The 22,660-nt window shown below is 39.0% G+C and overlaps 2 protein-coding genes across 2 annotated transcripts; both read left to right on the top strand.

Annotated features, from left to right (window-relative positions):
- The first annotated feature begins 7,203 nt into the window (after positions 1-7,203).
- On the top strand, positions 7,204-8,231 carry LOC141402025 (uncharacterized). The gene has a single exon (XM_073982645.1). It carries the CDS (start codon positions 7,275-7,277, stop codon positions 8,229-8,231), a length of 957 nt encoding a protein of 318 aa, XP_073838746.1. The 5' UTR covers positions 7,204-7,274.
- A 2,266-nt stretch (positions 8,232-10,497) lies between these two features.
- LOC141402019 (uncharacterized) lies at positions 10,498-11,232 on the top strand. The gene is made up of 3 exons (XM_073982627.1): positions 10,498-10,572; positions 10,638-10,967; positions 11,047-11,232. The coding sequence occupies exons 1-3, from the start codon at positions 10,498-10,500 to the stop codon at positions 11,230-11,232; spliced, it is 591 nt and encodes a 196-aa protein (XP_073838728.1).
- Positions 11,233-22,660: the final 11,428 nt, after the last annotated feature.

Genomic DNA, 22,660 nt, shown 5'->3' with positions numbered 1-22,660 from the left:
GAGACCAAAAGCCATCTCATTTGTTGCAAATTATGAAAAATCTTGCTTCTGGTCAATTAAATGACGCTGTTCTCAAGACACTCTTTTTGGAACAACTTCCAGAAGATGTTCGGTCTATTTTAACAATAAGTCAAGTAAGTGATTCGCCTTCGTTAGCTCTGCAAGCAGATAAGATCATGAGCCTACGTTCGCCACAACTTTATGAAGTAATTGCTGCAGCTGGCAATATTGATCTGACCAAAATATCCCGTCAAATTGAAGCTTTAGAAAAGAAATTCAACAACTTTTCTAGAAACCACTCCCAGACTCGTTCAGACACAGGTAATAACAGCAAGTCGCGTAACAGAAGTAAGTCACGACGCAGAGACTGGTGTTGGTACCATAATCGGTTTGCAGAAAAGGCAACAAAATGCGTGTCCCCATGCTCTTTCTCAAAAAACTAGAGGACCACTCGGAAGTTGCGACAATTCCAGATTACAGTGGTATCTCGTGTCGCCTTTTTGTTAAAGATAAGCTTTCCAACAGAGATTTTTTAATTGACACCGGAGCCGATGTTTCTGTAATTCCTCCGTGCTTCAAGACTTCAAAAACGTCAGACTGTGGTATTAAAATTTTTGCTGCAAATGGTTCTTCAATTCGTACTTTCGGTCAGAAAATTATGCATTTAGATTTCGGATTACGCAGAAATTTTTCTTGGACCTTTATTATAGCAGATGTTACAAAACCCATTATTGGTTCTGATTTTTTAAAACATTTTCATCTTCTTCCTGATCTTAAGCGTAAAGCATTGATTGATGGCAAAACTGATCTGCAAGTTTCAGCGAAAATTTCTAAATCTCCGTCACTAGGCATAACAACATTGGTGAAAAATGAATCTGTGTACAACAAATTGTTAATGAAGTATCCAGAAGTCTATCAAGCCTCCACTCTTCCTGGAATTAAAACGGAACATGGAATATATCATCATATTGAAACGACTGGACCACCCGTACATGCAAAACCACGGCGCTTAGATCAAAATCGTTTTAAAATTGCCAAAAAAGATTTTGAGTATATGCTCGAACATGGGATTATTAGATCATCAAGTAGTAATTGGTCGAACCCTCTTCATATGGTTCCCAAGAAAAATGGTGAGTGGAGATGTGTTGGAGATTACCGATTTTTAAATAAAATTATGGTACCTGATCGTTATCCAATACCTTTTATCACTGATGCCAACATTAACTTAGCCGGTATCTGCATATTTTCAAAGTTGGATTTGGCGCGCGCGTTCTATCAAATCCCTGTATTTCCTGACGACGTACCAAAAACTGCTATCGCTACTCCATTTGGTTTATACGAATTTGTCAAAATGCCGTTTGGATTGCGAAATGCCGCCCAAAGTTTCCAACGTTTAATGGATGAAGTACTACGTGGTTTACCTTTTGTATTTGTCTACATTGATGATGTTCTTATATTTTCAAAATCGCCTGCTGAACATTTGGAGCATCTGAAGATTGTTTTTGAGAGGTTTCAGAAATATGGCATTGTCGTCAATCAAGGTAAATGTTCTTTCGGTAATAGTGAAATCGATTTTCTTGGTTTCCGAATATCATCAACTGGAATGCAACCCATTCGAAGCAAAGTTGATGAAATTGTAAGTATCCCTAAGCCTTCGACTATAAAGGACTTACGACGCTTTCTCGGAATGGTAAACTTTTATAGAAGATTTTTACCTAATGCAGCGACAGAACAAGCCCCACTAAACCAACTTCTCAAGAATGTAGTGAAAAATGATAAACGACCTGTTATTTGGACTAAGGAAGCGGAAAAATCATTTTTGCAATGTAAGTTAAGCTTATCAAATGCAGTGTTGTTATTTCATCACGTTAGTGATGCAGAATTATCCATTAAAGTAGATGCATCAGATTTTGCTTTAGGTGCTGTTTTGGAACAACGAATAAATGGTGAGTTACAACCATTATCTTTCTTTACCAAGAAGCTAAGCAAAACTCAGCAACGCTATAGTACTTACGACCGAGAACTATTAGCGATTTATGAAGCTGTTAAATATTTTCGGGACTACGTAGAAGGGCGTTCGTTTTCAATCTATACTGATCACAAGCCATTAATTTACGCTTTTTCTCAAAAGCCCGAAAAAGCAAGCCCTCGTCAACTACGACAATTAAACTTTATTGGCCAATTTTCAACGGATTTGAGGTACATTAAGGGTAATGAAAACATCGTTGCAGATACACTCTCCCGTGTAGAATCATTATCATTATTGGATTTTGAAGAACTTTCAAAACTTCAACAAAGCGATCAAGAACTTCAAGATTTGTTAAAATCCGAAACATCAATGAATTTACAACTCATTACAATTCCTGCCTCAAATACGAAGATATTTTGTGACGTCTCTCAAGCTAATAATCCAAGACCATATGTTCCAGTTCAATTGCGAAAATCAATATTCTATGGTTTACACAATTTATCTCATCCTGGTTCAAGATCTTCCGTAAAACTTGTCACTGAACGTTATTGCTGGCCTTTCATGAAAAGAGATTGTGTACAGTGGACGAAATCTTGTCAGTATTGTCAACGATCAAAAATAACTCGCCATACAAAAAGTCCTATCGGGACATTTCCATTATCATCGCGACGTTTTGCTGATGTGCACTTAGATATAGTTGGCCCATTTCCACTATCAGATGGTCATCGCTATATTCTTACCTGCATTGATCGATTTACCCGATGGATGGAAGCAATACCAATGCCGAATATTACAGCTGAAACTGTGTCCCAAAGTTTCTTAAATGGCTGGGTATCTCGTTTTGGTCCACCAGATATTGTTCACACAGACAGAGGACGTCAGTTCACATCGAATACTTTTCGGAATCTATTAAAGTTGTTAGGAACTCGATTAAAACATTCGACTTCTTATCATCCACAATCGAACGGATTAGTTGAACGTCTTCACAGAACTCTTAAATCCGCATTGATATGCCACAACAAAACGCAATGGACAAGGTCTTTGCCTTTAGTATTGCTAGGGTTAAGAACTTCGGTAAAAGATGCAATTAATTGCTCTCCAGCTGAAATGGTATATGGCGAAACACTTCATGTTCCTGGTCAAATGTTCACCGAAAGTAATGTCGTTTTAGATTCAGATGATTTTCTGTTACATCTTCAAACATTAATGTCTGGAATTAAACCCGTAACAACTTCAAATGAGAACAGTTCAAATATATTTATCAACAAGGAATTGAATGTATGTTCCCATGTGTGGATAAGAAGTGATCATGTACTTAAACCTCTTGAGCAAAAATTTCATGGACCTTACAGAGTGATCAAAAGATTTCCAAAATATTTTACCCTTCAAATCGGAAGCAAGACAGATAACATCACAATTGATCGACTTAAACCAGCATTTACAGAAATTGAACATTTAGAAATTAATTTAAGTCAACAGATCACCCCTATCAAATCGAAAGAGAAATCTGTATCGTTTTCACTAGGAAGGGGGTAATGTAGGTGCATACTTTACAATGTTTGTACTTGTAAAATTACATCACCTTTTCTTTGAATTTTAAATTGACAGAAAAATACTTTTTTCATTTTTGAAATTATAATTTTCGGTTCTTGTATTTCATTCGAACCAAATATACGTTTTGTTACTTTTTATAAATGTGCCTTTGTTTCAATTAAAAAATACATAAACCTCGCACAATACTACTGTCAAAATCTGCAAAATTAGTAATAATTATTACTAATTATCACGTAAAAAGACACAGCTAATATGTATACACAACTGTCTGCAAGTTACTTGCATGTCTAATCATTGGGTAAATCAGATGGTCGTTTATGGATTCTTTACAATAACACTACCCAGCAAAAAAGTCATTACCAAGTAATGACTTTATTCAGTAAAATTTGGCAGTTGTAACTACTTACTAAATGGCCGTAAAAGTCATTATTTTTACATGGGGATGTCATAGGGAGAAAGTACTTCCCTAAAAATATTTTTTAAGTACATATATAACCACATACCGGCAGTCGAAAAAATGCTTAAAAGGATAGTTCTATTTTTAGAAAAAATTGAGGTGAAATTATATTCAAATTTAACACTACACATTTTTTGTTTTTTTTTTCTTTTTCATTCGATACCGGCTAGTTTTGAACACACGAACTTCTGATTTGTAGCCAAACACACTACACACTAGGCCACTCGCACGAACAACAAGGGTTGGTTTAACTCATCTATGTACATCAACATTTTTTTGTAATTTTGTAAACAAAAGGCACCCATGCCGACTCTGAGCTTTGAACACACAACTCTAGAATTTGTAGTCGGACACACTAGCTCTGTGCCACCATACTCATTACTTAGTAAGTAAGTAGTAAGTAAGGATGTAACTAGTTATATGTTAACTGTTATATATGTACTGTCTGATAATGCGGAGGGTAATGAGTACTCATTACCTGGTAATGCAGAAAGTAATGACATGTGCCTACCAAATTTTTGCTGGGTATGAATACATGTGAGCTTTTCGAAAAAAAAATCAACAAATGTTAAATGCCGGTTTTGGCGCATTATCAGGTTTTATTTGCTAAATCTGGCCATAATCTATAACGAAATTTTGAAAAATGTTATAAAATTTATAACATGAATATATTCATTTTAATTTATTCGATAAATGTGAAACACAACACGGAGAAGCAAAACTCGTTTTTCACCGCTCATAAAAATAAACAAGTAAGAAAGTATCAGTCAGCTGTACTGACGGAGATATACCCTCAGCCACTGACAAAAAAAAAACAACAACTAAGCCAAACCAAACACAATAATAATGCCGTATATAAAATATATTGATTTTATATCACGAGTTTGCCTTAAAATCTGTATGTACCGTAATGTGGAGCTATACCAAATCCCAAATCATTGACATACATATACCAAACATTTTTAGTAACCAAAATTCTTCATAAAGGACTCGAAATAAGTTTGAAAGAAATTTTTGAAAAAGTTTTAGAGTTATCTTGCACAATAGCCATTTTAGTATGTGCCGGGATGGTTTTGGTGCTTGAACCATTATCTCAGGAAGTATTGCCTTACTCCGGAAAAAGACTGTACCGTTGTAAATGAGGCCGCTAGAACAACCTACTGAAAAAGAATCAAAACGATGCGAAAGGAGCACTTAAATTTCATTTTTTTTTTTCGAATTTTGTGTGGGAGTTACCTGAAGGATTGGACCGATATAACTCATATTCCAACCTGATACATGACTGGATAAAATAATATGATGTGCAAAGTCTGCATTCCTGCGAGAATTATCTTGTGGATTTGTCATTTTGGTTGGTGCCGTCAGAGATTCTTGGAAGATTAAGGCCAATATGGACTGCGCAAGAAAAACATTGTACCGTCATGAAGGAAGTCGCAAGGTCAACCTGCTGAAAAAAATTCAAAACGACCCGAGAGGAGCTCTTAAACTTCATTTTAACCGAATTTTGTGTGGGAGGTACCCGACGGTGAGGACCAATATACTCCATATTCGAACCCGAAGGAATAATACGATGGACCAAATCGATTGCTCCCTTCGAGAGTTATAGTTCACACCATTTTACAGACAAATGTTGAACTTTTGTGAGGGAGGTACCCGAAGGAGTGGACCGATATGGCCCATCTTCGAACATAAACTAAGTTTGGACAAAATATTACGATACCCAAAATGTGGTTCGAATCAGTTGATCCCTTCGAGAGTTATCGTGCGCACCAGCCAGCCAGACAGACGGACGGACATGGCTAAATCGACTCCAAATTGTCTGAAACGAATTTCGTCCAAACATACTTGGGGTTTAAAACCGTTATTTCGATGAGGCACATTTTTGGTCGTATCAAAGTGTATAACGATGCCTTACTTACAACATTTCAGGAGATATAAAAAACGATTTATCTTTTTATTTTATCTTTTTATTGTTGGATAAAAGTGTAAAAGGCAATTACTAGTACTTTTCTCCTACGAACACACCTAAACTTCAATAGGAACCTCACTCAGAATTTGAAGATTCTATATTTAGCCTTTTCGCCTCGACGTTGATTACCAGTAAGTCACACAAATGGTACAAATTTAGTACATTTAAGTATTTTTCGTAACCCTTCTCTTACGAATTTTCAAAAACCCAGCCAAATCGACAACCCAAGACTAACCCTCACTCAAATTTTCAAGATCCTGTCTTCCACCGTTTTGCCTAGTAATTGATTTTTACTCAGACATCATTGCTCAGGTATTAAGATACAAATTTGAGGCAGTTACGAAAATAGGAGTGAATGAGATGCGAGAATATGTTTTATTAATATTTAGAGAAGATACAAGGTTGAGGAAGTTAAGGCATCGATATATCTTCTCTAGCCTAAATGTACCCTTTTCGACTCCTGAATATGATCCGACCGTCACCACAATCAATATGCTTCTTCCCCTTCGGGACCGCAATCACACCCAAAATTTGGTGACGTTCTGAAAATTGCGACATCGTGATTACAAAGTGAGGCATTAATTTTGGTATATATAGGTATAGGTCTACGACCATTATTTCGATGTGTTACTAACTTTTGGGCCAAAACCAACTTATAATACCCTCCGCACATAGTGGTGTAGGGTATAAAAAAGAAATCAAATTGATCACGTTGTGATAGATGGAAGACTTTCATCGAGAGTGTCGGATGTACGGTCTTTCAGTGAAGCAAACATAGACTCGGACCACCTCCTTGTTGCAGCAAATGTACCCAACCGTTTAGAAGTATAAAATAAAGTACGAACAGACACAACACGGAAGTTGGACCTAGGTAAGCTGCAATCACAACAAATAGCACAGCATATTCCACTCAACTGGCCCAATTGCTTCATGAAAGTACTCCTCGCCACGATAACATGTCAGCACGCACAGTGGATATGCCCAACGTTAAAAATCAAAAATGTCATGTCTTCATTTTCAGAATTTTATGATGCAAATCACTTCTAAATATTGCAAATTTGTGGAAACTCAACTAGTTTTTGCCATTTTTCGCGGTTCTGAATATTTTTTAGGAAAATCGGTTCAGTAGTTTTGTAGATGTAACATATTTTAAAAAGTGGCCGGGGTTAAGTCTGTGTCCTAGAGAAGTAGATAAGATCGGAGACACAACCACAATTGTCTTGCAAATTAATTTCCAAACCGATACATTAACGGGTGTTTTTTTACAGGTTTGTTTTTCGAATAGAGATAAAACTGGAATTTTGTGGTCAAATCTGGCAACTCTAATGTCATTTATGTTCAGTTTGGTTTGCCATTTCATCATGAACAGGTTGACAAAAGAACAACGCTTGCAAATCGTGCAAATTTATTTCGAAAATAATGGTTCAGTTCGCGAAGTTTACCGCAAGCTCCGTCCATTTTATGGTCGACATAATCGTCCATCGGAGCAATTAATTCGGTTAACCATGGATCGTTTTCGCACTACGTTTACTCTATATGATAATACACATCCGCAGAGACGTCGAACAGTGCGCACCGAAGAAACCATTGCCGCTGTAGAGCAAAGTGTTGAAGAGGACCCGAATGAATCGATTCGCCACCGTGCACAGCAATTGGAGCTTTGTCCATCAACTTTATGGAAGATTTTGCGCAAAGATCTTGGCTTGCGACCTTACAAGATCCAGCTTGTGCAAGAATTAAAGCCGCGAGACCATGCAATGCGTCGTGATTTTGGTGTATGGGCCGAAAATGAGATTGATCTCGATGCTGATTTTCATCGCAAAATTTTGTTCAGTGATGAGGCTCATTTTTGGTTGAATGGCTACGTCAACAAGCAAAATTGCCGCATTTGGAGTGAAGAGAATCCACATAAGACCCTTGAGACACCATTACATCCACAAAAACTGACTGTTTGGTGTGCTCTATGGGCTGGTGGAGTCATTGGGCCATACTTCTTCCGAAATAATGCTGGAGAGGCAGTTACCGTTAATGGAGACCGGTATAGAGCCATGATAACCGACTATTTTGTTCCCGAATTGGATGGCATGAATGTGGATGAGTTGTGGTTCCAACAAGACGGCGCTACATGCCACACAGCGCACGTCACAATCGATTTATTGAAGGAAACATTCGATGAGCGCATAATTTCGCGGAATGGACCTGTCAATTGGCCACAAAGATCGTGTAATTTGACACCATTGGATTATTATACCCTACACCACTATGTGGTAAGGGCGAGATAGACCCATAGTTCCTTCTAGGGATATACATAGAATCACTTTCTGAGTCGATTTATGCATGTCCGTCCGTCCGTCCGTTCGCAACATACAGGTCGCATTTGTTGACCGATTTCGCTGAAAATTGGGGAATACCATTTTTTTAGCCGTCGGAAGATCAAGTTCGAAGATGGGCTATATCGGTCCAAGTTTTGGTATATCCCCCATATAACCGTTCCTCCCGATTTAAGGTATTTTAAGGATCTTAGCCGCATTTGTTGCCCAAACCAGCTGAAATTTTACATTTGAGGTTCCCAATGGCCGCGAAATTGCTCCACTAAAAATTGTCAAGATAGGTCCACGGTTCGGTATAGTCCCCATATAGCGATACCTCCCGATTTAAGGTATTTTATGGATCTTAGCCACATTTTTCGCCCAAACTGGCTGAAATTTTACATTTGAGGTTCTTAATGGCCGCGAAATTGCTCCACTAAAAATTGTCAAGATAGGTCCACGGTTCGGTATAGTCCCCATATAACGATACCTCCCGATTTAAGGTATTTTAGGGATCTTAGCCACATTTTTTGCTTGAACTAGCTGAAATTTTACATATGTGGTTCCCAGTGGCCACGAAATTTCGCCACTTAAAATTGTTAAGATAGGTCCATGTTTTTTTGTAGCCCCCATATAACGGTACCTCCCGATTTTAGGTATTTTAACGATTTTCCCCAAATATGGCTCCAATTTGCCATTTGGAGTTTAATGAGTTCAAAAAATTTACTTTAATGTTTGTTTTGGGTTATTAAAAAACTTCTCCACCAAGAATTATGGACATACATATGTCCACGTTTTGATATAGCCCCGAATTTTGGTATAGCTTCCATATTAAAGTACCGCTAGATTTTAGGCACTCTGCAGTTTTTATATACTTTTTATACCCTATATAAGCTAAGCATTTGCGTATTGGGATGTATACTAATTATTCCATTTTTACATATTTCGACTGGTGTAGGGTATTACATAGTCGGCCCCGCCCGACTTTGGTCTTTTCCTACTGGTTTTCTTTGGGGATATGTGAAGTCGCTCGTCTACGCCAACAAACCAGAAACGTTAGGGGAATTGGAAGCCAACATTCGTGGCGTTATTGCCGACATACGGCCCCATATGCTCGAAAAAGTGGTTGAAAATTGGACCTCTAGAATTGGCTTTATTCGAGCCAGCCGCGGCGGCCACATGCCCGAAATCATATTTAAACATTAATGGCATAAAATTATCCTTCCAATAAAGCCAAAATGATGGACATTAAAACGATTTTCCTGTGTTTTATTTCAATTCGAAGTTCTATACCACTAAAAAAAACACCCGATATATTAAATATAGCATTTTAAAAAATAGGGTATAGGGGAAGTACCCCGCCCCCACCGAAACTAACTTTGTACCCTATTTTCACCGGGGTCCATCCCTGTAAATTCCATGAGAATTTTAGGAAAATCAGTTCAGTAGTTATTTGTAGAAAAGATTAAAATTGAAAATTGAAAGAAGAGGACGAAAAATGGGCTTGGTCAAATTTTCTTTGCATAAAAATCTAAGTTGGGTTATGACGAACAGTTCAAAAAAAGAATTATCCAAGTCCAGCCGTTCTCAACTGATGCCATTCACAACGTACGACATTTAATTTTAAAATAATAAATTTATATACCCAGGAAATTTGAAGAAAGGGGTTCCATGCGAAGATGTGATTTCATGGCATCTTTTGCATTGGTTCAAACGAAGACGTGTAAGATCCGATATTTTCATTAGCATTCGAACCAATGCAAAGGATGTGGTGAAAAATTCGATCTTTTCATCAGCATAAATTTCATCGATGAAGATGCTGAAAAGATGACATGCCAGCTCACTTGCACCCATGATTGAATAGCATCTTTGGCATCGAACATTTTGCTGGGTAGGTATTTTATTTCGATTGTGCTCAAAGTTTGCCAATCCTAAAATTTAACAAAACTAAACACCTTAGGGGGGAGTGCCGCATAAAAAAATCAAACATCAATTTGTTCCCTTTGAGTTAAAACCTAAACTAGACTATGAATCCATTATTTTTGGAAATGGGATTTTTTGCATGGATTCATAATCATTAAAAATAAAATCACTCATTTAAGTGCTCCAACCGTATAATTGGCGTATATCAATTATTTTTATGTAGCAGGAAGACCCTCATTTATTTAAAATCGCCTATTTCTGTTTTATTGATTAGTCGACTATTACTTCTTTGATATCATTGTGAGTGAGTGACATAATGGAGTTCGTACGGAATACATTTTTATGGAGTTTGATTATAACATTTGGTCTTTTGCAATTGGCCTATGCCCCGGTTAGTAATTGAAATTATTACGTCTAAATTTTATTAAAACATTACATAAATTCTATTTAATACAGCGTCCATTTATTTCCGACTTTGATACCCTGAATGTTGACGTTAATAAGAAATTTGTAAAATTCTGTAACTTCACATTGATACCCTACAACAATCATCAAGCCATTAATGGTAACATATTTTTTCGAAAGGATATTTATAACATAAGTGTTGTCCATTGGGTAACATCGTTTAAATCGGATGGTCGTTTATGGGTTCTTTACAATATCACCATGAATGGTTGTCAGCTTTTGGAGGATAAATTTAATAATTTAAATGTTATAACTAAGGCAGTAGTCCAAGGGATAAAACAAAAAATGCCTGCCCTACCCAATGGATGTCCCTTTAAAAAGGTATTACATAAGACTTTTTTCGATTTTCTTAATTGCATTGAATTTGATTTTTTGTTATTTTCCTCCACACCTTTCACAGGACGTGAATCATGCATTGTCACATTTCTATTTGGACGAAGAAATGTTGCCAGTTTTTGTTCCGAATATTAAATTTGAAACTGCTTTCAATTTGCTCTCGAATAATGAATATTTCTTCAAGCTCCGCTTAACAGCCCACATTGAATCGATAACCGGCAAAGGCAATAAAACCCGGAAACGTCCATAACTTTAAATGAAATATTGAGCTTTATTGTACAAATGTATGCTTTGAAATAAATAAAAAATGTGATGAAAAATATTTAACAAGATATTATTGAATTATTATTATTAATCGTTTAAAACCCACGATCAGAGGCCCTTTCAGCTTTAGCACTGTTTGATACTAGAGTGGCCAAACAACAAATTTTTTTGTAACTCCTATCCCCTAAATTTTGCTCCCAAAACCCTATATATGAAATTTTATGGCGATCGGTTAACGTTAACCCGTGTCAACCTTACGATTTTTGTTTCCAATGTAATTTGTATGTGGCCAAAGGTGCATTTTCACGAAAATTCTTTAAAGGCCGCAATTATGGTCCAATCGATGAAAAAACTTTACTAGGTGATTGCCGATCAATTAAGGACAACCCGTGCCCCTGACCGATCTTTATTTCCATAGTACTTTGTATTGGGGCAAAAGCGAATTTTCAGAAAATCCCTCTACAAGTCACAAATATTTTTCAATCGATTGGCCAAAAAAGGATCCTACAAAAATGTATTAGTTATTATTTGAAATTAAATTATTTAAATTTATTTATTAGTATAGGACCCAAATTACCTAATCTGGCCCGATTTTTTCCCATTTTTTTATAATCACACTACAGGTCGCAATTTTGATCGGATCGTCACGAAATTTTGGAGTTAGTGGAGTAAGATCGACGTTTTGATACAGCCCAACGGAATGGTACCTCCCGAATTTCGGTATTTTGAGGGTTAGACACATTGTTTTACCGAACTTGCTGAAATTTGGTTTTAGCCTTCTTCAAAAAGGAAAGGAAACTAATTGTTCCATTTTACTTCAATACAACTCGTGGTGGAGGGTATAACAAGTTGGGCCTGGCCGAACTTAACGCTGTTCTTACTTGTTTTTGTTTGACGAGATGTAGCTTTGGCTGGAGACCAACTAACTTAACAAAAAATCATGAAAATATAAAATGTTGTGAAGTGTTATTTAAAGCTACTTTTAGGTGTAGTTAGTTGGTTTTATATGAATTATTGATACAAAGTGTATAAATTCAATAAAGACAAAGTTCACAACATATAAGATAAAATTTTGAAACTCGCCATACAAAAAGTTCCTCCAGGTTTTCGGTATTTTGAAACTTTAACCATACATGCTCTCGGCTTGGTACATATATCCAAAAAAAATTTTAACTACATTCGCTCTTAATAGGCATTTTATGTTCTAATTCCCGCAGAGAATTGACATTGTTTTCGCTATAGCAAGATTTTGAGAATTTCGAAGATCTTAAGCTATTTTTTAAGAACATCGACTTTAATATGGATTTTGGGATTCCTTTTGGTTTGCAGATTCTCAATGCAATCCCGATATAACGAATATGTCGAATAGAATTACAAAGGGGATTAATGCCATAGATTTTATAAAAAAAACAAGTGAAAAAGTATCAGTCGGCTTTGCCGACAGAGAAATAACCTCAGCCTGTGTATATTGAAACAATTTTTTCCCAAAAGACGTATGTATTTAGGGGGTTTTAAAAATTTTTAGGCGTTTGAACCGACAAAAATGCTGATTAGGATCCCAGCAAAAATTCGGATCCAGTAGTCATTACGTAACCCATTACAAAGTAATGTAAACAAGCTTCTTTTCCCATTACAAGTAATCTGAAAAGTAATGGGATACTTCTTAAAAAAATTACAAGGCAAACCTACATTACTAAGTAATGAGGACGGTGGCACAGTGGGTGTGTGTCTGACTATAAATCCTAGGGTTGTGTGTTCAACGCTCACTGTCGGCACGCGAGTTTTTTTAATTAAAAAATAACAGTTCGTTGTGAACATGTGCACTGCACATTTAAGTTCTTAAGCAACCCTTAATGTTCGTGTGCGTGGCATAGTATGTAGTGTATTTGGCTAGAAATCAGAGGGTTCGTGTGTTCAACTTGCACAGCAAGCGAAATAAAATAAAATAAAAGTAAAGAAGTGTGATGAAATTAAAAAAAAACTCTACATCAACTGTTCTAAAAATAGAATTTTTTTCAACTTACTTTTCAACTTCTAGTGGCCACAGAATAACTAGTTATTCTAGTGGTCATAAAATAACTACAAACTGAGTGCGACATGCCCTTGTAAAAATAATGGGGAAGAAAGGGGGTTTGCGAGTAGTTACGGCTGCCAAAAATCCCTTACAAAACCCATGATTTTGGGAGGACTTTTTTTGCTGGGATTAAAGATCAAAAGTTTTGCGGACGAGATACTCAAAGGAATGGATCGACATTGACCATTATGGAAGTGGATCTCCAGCCACAACATATGGTGCCATAAGGGGTTTTTACACTCATTGAGCTGTTTGCTCACGAAGTATGGACTTGCCACTAAAAAAACTTTTACCATCGTAATTGAGGCAGCGAATGCAAGTTGCTTCAACAAAAATCAAAGAGATTCGATATCAGGTCTTAAAGTTAACTTATCCGAAATTTTGTGTGGGAGGTACCGGATGGAGTGGACAAAAATAGTCCATATTTGAACCTGATCTATGTCTGGTAGATATATTAGGATGTGTAAAGTATAGACCTATTCGGTCACTCCCTTCAAGAGTTACCGTACGAGCCATTTTTCCGAATATTTTCAAACTTTTGTGGGGGAGGTACCTGAAGGAGTGGACCGATATGGCTTATCTTCAAACTTAAACTATGTTTGGACAAAATATTACTAAGACCATATTTTGAATCGAATCGGCAGATCCGTTCGAGAGTTATCGTGCGCTCCGACCACCTTACACGGTGTCATAGGGGTTTTTTGCAACTTTCATGCTATTTTCTCAGGAAGTATGGATTTGCCCCTGATGAAACTTGTACCGTCGTTTGGAGGGCAGTAAATACAAGTTGCTAAAACAAAAATCAAAGCGATTCGAGAGATGGCCCTAAACTGAATTTTTCCGAAATTTTGTGTGGGAGGTACCCGAAGGAGTGGACCGATTGAGTCCATATTGAAACCTTATTTAAGTCTGGTACACACTTCACGATGGGCAAAGTATGAACCAAATTCGTTACTCCCTTTAAGAGTTATCAAACGCACAAATTTTCCGAACATTTTCGAACTTTTGTGGGGGAGGTACCGGAAGGAGTGGACCGATGTAGCTCACCTTCGAACTTAAACTAACTTTGGGCAAAATATTACGAAAGTCAAAATTTAAACCGAATCGATCCATCCGTTCGAGAGTTATCGTGCGCTCCAGCCAGCAGGACAGACAGACGGACGGACATGGCTAGATCGACTCAAAATTGTCTGAAACACATTTCGTCCAAACATACTTGGGGTCTAAAACCATTATTTCGATGAGGCACATTTTACCCGTATAAAAGTGTATATACCCTTTCTAGCCTAAAGACTGAGGGTATAAAAATCGGGTTTTCTTCTTTAAAGTTCATATGCAGTTATCACACTCGAACTTCAGTCCCTTACTTCAAAATGTTTTTATTTTAACAAATCTTCATCATTTCACCACTATTACCATCTTATAAACCGTTTAATGGTATTTGGTATACAGTAATCCGGCGCAGGAGATGGAAGATACCAAGCAACGGTCCTGACCGGCTTTAACATGGTAAAGCCCAGGATTTATCTTGTCGTGGTGTCTCCTGGGGAACTACCTTTAACACCCGATAAAGGTAGTGAGCTAACATGTGCCGCGCGTTCACCCATAAGAACGTTAAAAACTTGGGTTTGGGCGTCGGGTTAGTAACCCTCCCCTAGAAAAAACAGCCTACTATGAAAAAACGAAAGAAAAGAAAAACAAACCCCTCTAAAGTTGACGAACCCCGCATGATCTGCGAATCTGCACCTGGAATGTTCGCAGTCTTTAGTACAAGGCAGATATTACTGCCATACAGGAAATACGATGGAATGGGAAAGGCGTCACAACTAGAGTTGTGTAGTTCCGGAACGAACTAGTTCCAAGGAACTATTCCGGACAAGGAACTGTTGGAACTATATCCAGCTCTTGCGTTTATATAGTTCCTTTCGTTTTTCTCGTTCCTTCAATTTAACGCTTACGTCGATCTTTCGTTGTTGGTGTTTGTTCGCTTCAATTTTATTATTTTTATGTCAATTCATCCACCAAACAATGAAAACATTTCGGGTTCGGAACTATTTGGAACGAAAAAAAAAAAACAAAAAGAGCGACGAAAGAGAAAGATTCGTTAAACTATTTCGGTGTCGGAACTATTTGAACGAAAAGAACGATGAAAGATCTCGATCTCGGAACTATTTGGAACTATGGAACTACTTTAAGGAACTAGTTACTTTTGGAAAAAGGAACTAGTGAGATCGATCCGCTTCGGAAACTAGATTGCCCAACTCTAGTCACAACAACACCTAAAGGTGACGTACTGTATTGTAGCTGCCATGACACAAAGCATAAGTTTGGTTGCGGATTTTTAGTTGGTCGGAGGTTAAAACACCTGGTCTCCAGCTTCACCCCAGTGAATGGAAGACTCGCTGCAATTCGATTAAAAGCTAAATTCTTCAACATCAGTTTTATTTGCGCTCATGCTTCCACCGAAGACAAGGACGAACAGACCAAAGATATATTTTACGAGTGCTTAGAAGAAACTTATGGCCGTTGCCCTGTCCATGACATTAAAATTATACTAGGCGATTTTAATGCCAACATTGGAAATGAGAATATCTTTGGCCCAACAGTCGGGAAATTCAGTCTCCACAGTGAAACATCTGACAATGGTATGAAGCTGATAGACTTTGCAGCTGCAAGAAACATGGTAGTTAGCAGTACCAGATTTAAGCATATCAATATCTCGCCAGATCAAAGAACAAGAAATCAAATTGATCACGTTGTGATAAATGGAAGACATGCATCAAGCATGTTGGATGTACAATTGTTCCGAGGTGCAAACATACACTCGGACCACTACCTTGTTGCAGCAAAGGTATGTACCAGATTAAACGTAGCAAACAAAGTGCAAACAGAGACAACACGGAAGTTGGTCATCGGTAAGCTGCAATCACAACAGATAGCCACAGCATATTCCATTCAACTGGATCAACTGCTTAATCAAAGCACTCCTCGTCCCGATAAATTATCAGGACAATGGCAAAACATTGCCCACTCCATGGAAACAGCCGCAAAATCAGTACTTGGATACCTGAGACCTCCACCAAGGAATCCATGGTATGACCAGGAGTGTCGTGCTGCTACCGAAGAGAAAAATGCGGCATATACGGCTACTTTACAATCAGTAGCAACGCGTAGCGTACGAGAAAGGTATCGGGAGAAAAGGAGAGAGGAGAAACGTATTTTCCGGAGGAAAAAAAGAGAGATGGAAAACCGGAAGTGTGAACAAATCGAGATGTACAGAATGAAGTCCGAAAATTCTACCAAAGAATGAAACATCAAACTGATGGCTTTGGAACTGGCACATCCTCCTGTAGAGACCAGCAAGATAATCTAATAACTGATACAGATAGTGTGCTAAGGATATGGAAAGAGCATTTTTCCAAACAGATCCAATCCCAGAAGATGGTATTGAATGTATACCACCCGGCCATGATGAGATAAAGACCGCTATAAACCGGCCGAAGAATAATAAGGCAGCAGGAGCTGATTGCCTACCAGACGAGCTGTTTAAAACCGGATGCGACACGCTGATAAGGTGTATGCATCAGCTAGTTAGCTCCATCTGGCAGGAAGAACGTGTACCCGACGATTGGAACCTGAGCATCCTGTGTCCCGTCCATAAGAAAGGAGATAAGACTTTATGCTCCAACTATAGAGGCATAAGTCTTCTCCCTATTGCCTACAAGATAGTGTCAGGGATGTTGTGCGAACGACTACAGCCCATGGTCAACGAAATAATTGGACCATACCAATGCGGCTTTAGACCTCGCAAGTCCACCATTGACCAGTTATTTACCCTGCGGCAAATCCTGGAGAAGACCCAATAGATGCAGATCAACAACTACCACCTTTTTGTCGATTATAAAGCAGACTTTGACAGCCCGCTACGTTCAAAGGTATTCCAAGCAATGTCTGACTTTTGTATCCCCGCAAAGCTCATTCGGCTTTGTAAAATGACTCTAACTGACACAAGATCTTCAGTTAAAATAGGAAAGAACCTCTCCGAAGAGTTTTGTACCAAAAGAGGTTTCAGGCAAGGAGACAGCCTTTGGTGTGATCTTTTCAACATCCTGCTAGAAGTGGTTATACGAGATGCAAACGTCAAAAGAAGTGGCACAATCTACAGCTATAGCCACATGTTACTTGCTTATGCTGATGATATAGACATCATGGGACGATCAGTAAAAGAAGTAACAGATACCTTTATGAAGGTCGAAGGAGAATCTGCTAAAGTGGGTCTGGCGGTAAACGGCGGGACGACTAAGTTGATGGTGTCGACGCGCAATGCGTCCATAGAGATCGGCCCAACTGTTGACGTTGGTTGCTATAATTTTGAGGTAGTAAAAGACTTCGTATACCTCGGCACCGCCGTAATCACAACAAACGACATCAGTTGTGAAATAAAAAGAAGAATTGTATTGGCTAACAGATGCTACTTTGGCTTAAGTAAGCACTTTAAAAACAAAGCCACAACTAGTCAAACAAAAATAACGCTTTACAAAACACTGATACTGGGTACTTGCGCAAGCAGATAAGGCAGTGCTTGGTGTGTTTGAGAGAATAATTCTTCGAAAGATCTACGGACCGATCTGCGTTGACGGAGAATATCGACGTCTCATGAACCACGAGCTATATCAGCTATACAAAGGCATGAATATAGTTAAATGTATTGAGATGCGTTTGCTAGGACATATCATAAGAATGTGCGATGATGAACCCGCTAAAAAGGCGTATAAATATGAGCCGCTTGACGGTGCACGCAGAATTGGCAAGCTAAAGAATAGATGGCGCAAACAGGTCGATGACGATATGACAAGGCGCGGTATTCCAGAAAGTGAAGCAAGAGACAGAGAGAAATGGAGATCTTTTCTTAGTTCGGCCTATAGAACAAATGTTCTGTAATGGGCCACCAAGTAAGTAAGATCATCTGGCCAGCATTTGGGGGGGGTCCCAGCGGCCCCCCTGCATACGTCCCTGTTATGTGCGTATTTCAATTTCGAAATGAGCGTACCCAAACAGTAAAAACAAAATCTTCCACATTTTGTTCCTTCTCAACATCCCAATATTTGTATTGGGAATTTTATTTTTTTAGTATTTATGTTTGTAAAACTCAGTTTAACTTTTGTCTCAAAATATTCGAATTTATTTTTTTAATTATTTTTTTGTTTTCTTAAAATCATTAAATTAATTGTTTTTCACACCTTCTCAATAAGGACTGCAGCTATCACACAAAAAAGCAACATCTAATCCAAAAATGGAAAATATTGGATATGTTTCCGAAACCGACTTCAGTTGATCAATTACAATTAAGTGTATAATAAACCTCTACCCATTGCAACTACAATTTAAAAATACTTTATTTAGAACTATTCAACGATAGTGAATAAAAAAAATAAAAACTTAAAATAGAAAACGTGTTGTTAAATGAAGATAAACTATTTAAATTAGAAAATATATAAACACAATATCTGAAACTATTTTATACCTAACTACATATGTAGTTACATGTGTTTATCTAAACTTAGAAAAAAACCAAGTAATTAAAAATAATCAATATTCAATACTTTCAATCTGCCTTAATATTCGAATTGATGATGAGAATGGCTAGTGCTGTCGTTAACATTGGTGTTATTATTCACTCTTTATTGAATAGTTGGTGTGCCATAATAGACTTTTTGGATTGCATTACACCTGCTGTTGTCAAATCATGCAATCATTCTCGTCTTATGACAGACAGATGTCTGTCTGTCTGTAGTCCATCTGACAAATGACAGATGAATGCGTCGTATTAGCCACATAACAATCCGGTTGTAGCATTCATTCTATATACGTATATACATACTTATGTCTACGGCTATTAACAACTTCATTTATACAAGGATAACAACATAAGTGTTGTTGTTGTTATTTTCATTGCTGTCGTTGATATACTATTTTAATTTTATTAACTTACTTATGTAGATCAATGACATTATTCATTGTGGTTTATTGTCTGCTACTGTCTGTGAATATTTTTTAAAGACGGATATCGGATAGCATATCGGATAATAGTTTATGAAATTAACTGAAAATAATCACTGGCGATGGATCGGACACATCCCGCACAAGGAGAGCCATAAATACACATGGACATCACGAGAGCCAATACCCGCAACCAGATAGATCACGTATGCAAATAGAAAAACTCGCTGTTAGACGTCAGAAACAAAAGCGGTGCTGACATTGGCGAATTCAAACTGAATTAGCGTAAGAGCCATCCTTATTACCACATCTATCAAACAGGTTCAATTAGCAATCACACGGATGCAGTCGCAGATGCATAAATGACTATCATGTAAATGTGATCCTCCAAGTACATCATCCATCTAAATATATCGCAGCTGATGAGCGTCAGCTGCCACGACAAACCAGAGTAGTCAGTGCAGTCGTCTAAATTCCTATAAGACAAGGATTGACGTCAAAACATCTGACCAGCATGCGGCACAGGCCCACACGACAAACTGCACTGGACCGGAAGTGGAGTATATCACTAAAGTTCTCAACTTGTCGCTAGCGACCCTCTTTGTTTCCGAAGTCTGGGTGGTCTCTCTACTGAAGTCAGGCAAGAATGCCAGCAAAACGTGAATCGTACAGAGCAATTTCGTTTTTGTAGCCCGTATCAAAGACCCTTGAGGCCTTAGTCCTCAACAGCGTCAGAAATGGCTATCCAGTGGATTCAGCAAGCAGCACAACACGACAACAGCGCTGCATGGCATCTCAACACATATTAGTCGAGGACTCAACCAGAGAAAGCGCTATGATAGAACAGTGATGGTGGCGCTTGACTTATCAAAAGCCTTCTATATTGGAATTCAGGAACAAGAAGTCCAAACCCCGTAGAGTGAAACAGGGAGTTCCCCAAGATGGGATGATATCTCCGCAACTGTTTAAACTCTACCTTTTCTGTATTCCGTCCCCTCCAAACGGCATCGATATCGTAACGTATTCCGATGATGGCTCGACCCGGGCGTCACTTTTTTCCCCGAGAGGAACATGCAGATATCCGCCGCTAAATCTACGGCCACTCTGTTCACCATATGGATGGTGCAGGCGGGAAGAGAGTTGAATGTCGTGGTCGATTGTAGCAGAATTCAGACAACAAACTGCTGCTAAAATTCCAGGGGTCACATTCGACAGCACGTTCGCGTCGTACTCGCATGTCCCAGCAATCTGCGACATACTGAAAAGTAGGAACAAGGTCCTTAAGTCCCTAACCTTGTTGATCACTTACAATGCGAAAGGTCGGTCTGTGTTAAGTTATGCCGCGCCAGTTTGGTCCGCGAGTTTATGTGATATACAATGGAATAATATTCAAACTTGTCAGAATGCCACCCTGACAATAGCAACAGGGTGCCTTCTCATGTCTTCAGTGTACCATTTACATGAGCAGGCAAAGATACTTCCAGTACAGCAAAACAATGAGATGTTTTTGTTGCAGTACTTGCCAGGGTGCTATCGTGAGCGCCATCTTAATCACCAAAAAGGATCTTCACGTTCAAGAGAGGGAGGCCAACGATACAGGAGAGAATCCCTAGATCTACAAGCATATCAAGCAGGTTTGATTAGCATTCACACGGGCACAGATGCTAAAGACATAAGCAACTATAGTGTGAGTAAAGTCCTTGGAGTACATCCCCCATCTATAGCAGTTGAAGGCGTCGACAGCCACGATAAACCAAAATAGTTTTGGCCCAACTACGCTCGGGATATTGCATTCGCCTAAATTCTTATAAGGCAAAGATCGATCCTAGTGTGAAAAAAGCTGTTCTCCCAGTGCTTGGAAAAGTGAGTCCTTCACCGCATCAGTTCGGCATTGTCGAGGGTAGAGGTACGGTGGACGCGTGGATGCATGTGCAGAACAGTCTGAGCGGGTCAAGTGCCAAATATGTCTCAGGCATATTTTTCGACTTTAAGGGCAAATTTGACTTCCTTACGTGGGATAGCGTGCTCGCAAAGCTGTTTGAGATTGGGCGTCGGAACTTTGTTCTCTGGTCGAATTATTTCAGTGGACGAAGGGCTTGTGTCGTGGGAGCCAATGAGACGGTTTGGGCAGATGTGGAGCGAGGCTGCCCTCACGGGTCTATCTGTGGTCCATTTATTTGGAACCTCATGATGTGTTCTCTGCTGCGAGAGTTAGCGACCACTTTCAGGATCTGTGCGTATGCTGATGACCTCCTTATCATGATCGAAGGTGAGACTCGTGTCGAACAGGAACGTCGTGCTGAGGAGGCCATGGGCATCGTGTGGTTTGGAGTGACCGAGTGGGTGTTGAGGTGTCTAAGGAGAAGACTGAGCTAATGCTGTTGAAAAGCAGATCATCGCACAGTCGACCTCCCCATGTTCGATTTGGTGATCACGGCATACGATATGTCAAGCAAGTCAGGTACCTTGGAATAGCAATGGCCGAGAGAATGAACTTCCTGCCGCACTTTGATCGTTTGAAGGACAAGTTGACTGCTGTTGCTGGTATGGTCAGAAGGGTCTTGCGGACCGACTGGGGTTTGAGCAGGCGTTCCGTGCGCACCGTATATGGTGGACTTTTTGTTGCCTGTGCAACATATGGTGCACCTGTATGGTGTGCTGCAGCAGAGTCTGCTGTTTTGCGTAGGAAGTTCTTGTCGTGTCTACGAGTGGTCATGTTAGCATGTCTGCCAGTGTGTCGTACTGTGTCTACGGACGCAATACAGGTGCTACTTGGCGCTCTGCCCTTTGACCTGGATGCGAGATGTAGGACTGTTCTGTACAAGCTGAAGCGTGGCTTGCAACTTCCTGAGGATGGTTGGCTCGGTCCTTCTGATTTGTTGGATGAGGATGTTAGGTGGCGCAGTGCAATCCTTCGATAGCGTGCTGCTGTTCTTACTGAAGGGGCATGACTCTCTAAATGCATTTATGTGGGTGTGGGATGACTGAAGACTGGCGGCATATACTCACGGAATGCCGGTACTATGATGAAATTAGAGATTTAGTCAATTAGGGTATCACGAATGGAGGGGCGGGGTGGGATTTCTGTACGACACTTGAAGACAGGCACACCTTTAGTTGTTTAAGTAGGTTTGCACGTGAAGTGTTTGTTAGGAGAAGGACTAGACTTAGTGGAGGTAATTCCTCCACATAGTTACGAGTATCTCTACAATTTGGGCTTGAGGTGTTGGAGGAGGAGAGTTGGTGTGGTGCGGCGTCGGGTCCTTGTGTGAATTTCGTGCCGGTCATCCGTGAGGATGGCTTTGTCTACTGTTTGTGTTGTGTTGTCCGTTGCCGCGGT

Source organism: Musca autumnalis, unplaced genomic scaffold, assembly GCF_047663935.1.
Source record: "Musca autumnalis isolate F117 unplaced genomic scaffold, ASM4766393v1 scaffold_4, whole genome shotgun sequence".
NCBI lineage: Eukaryota > Metazoa > Arthropoda > Insecta > Diptera > Muscidae > Musca > Musca autumnalis.
The sequence above is the reverse complement of the archived record's forward strand: the minus strand, read 5'-3'. Positions and strand labels throughout refer to the sequence as shown.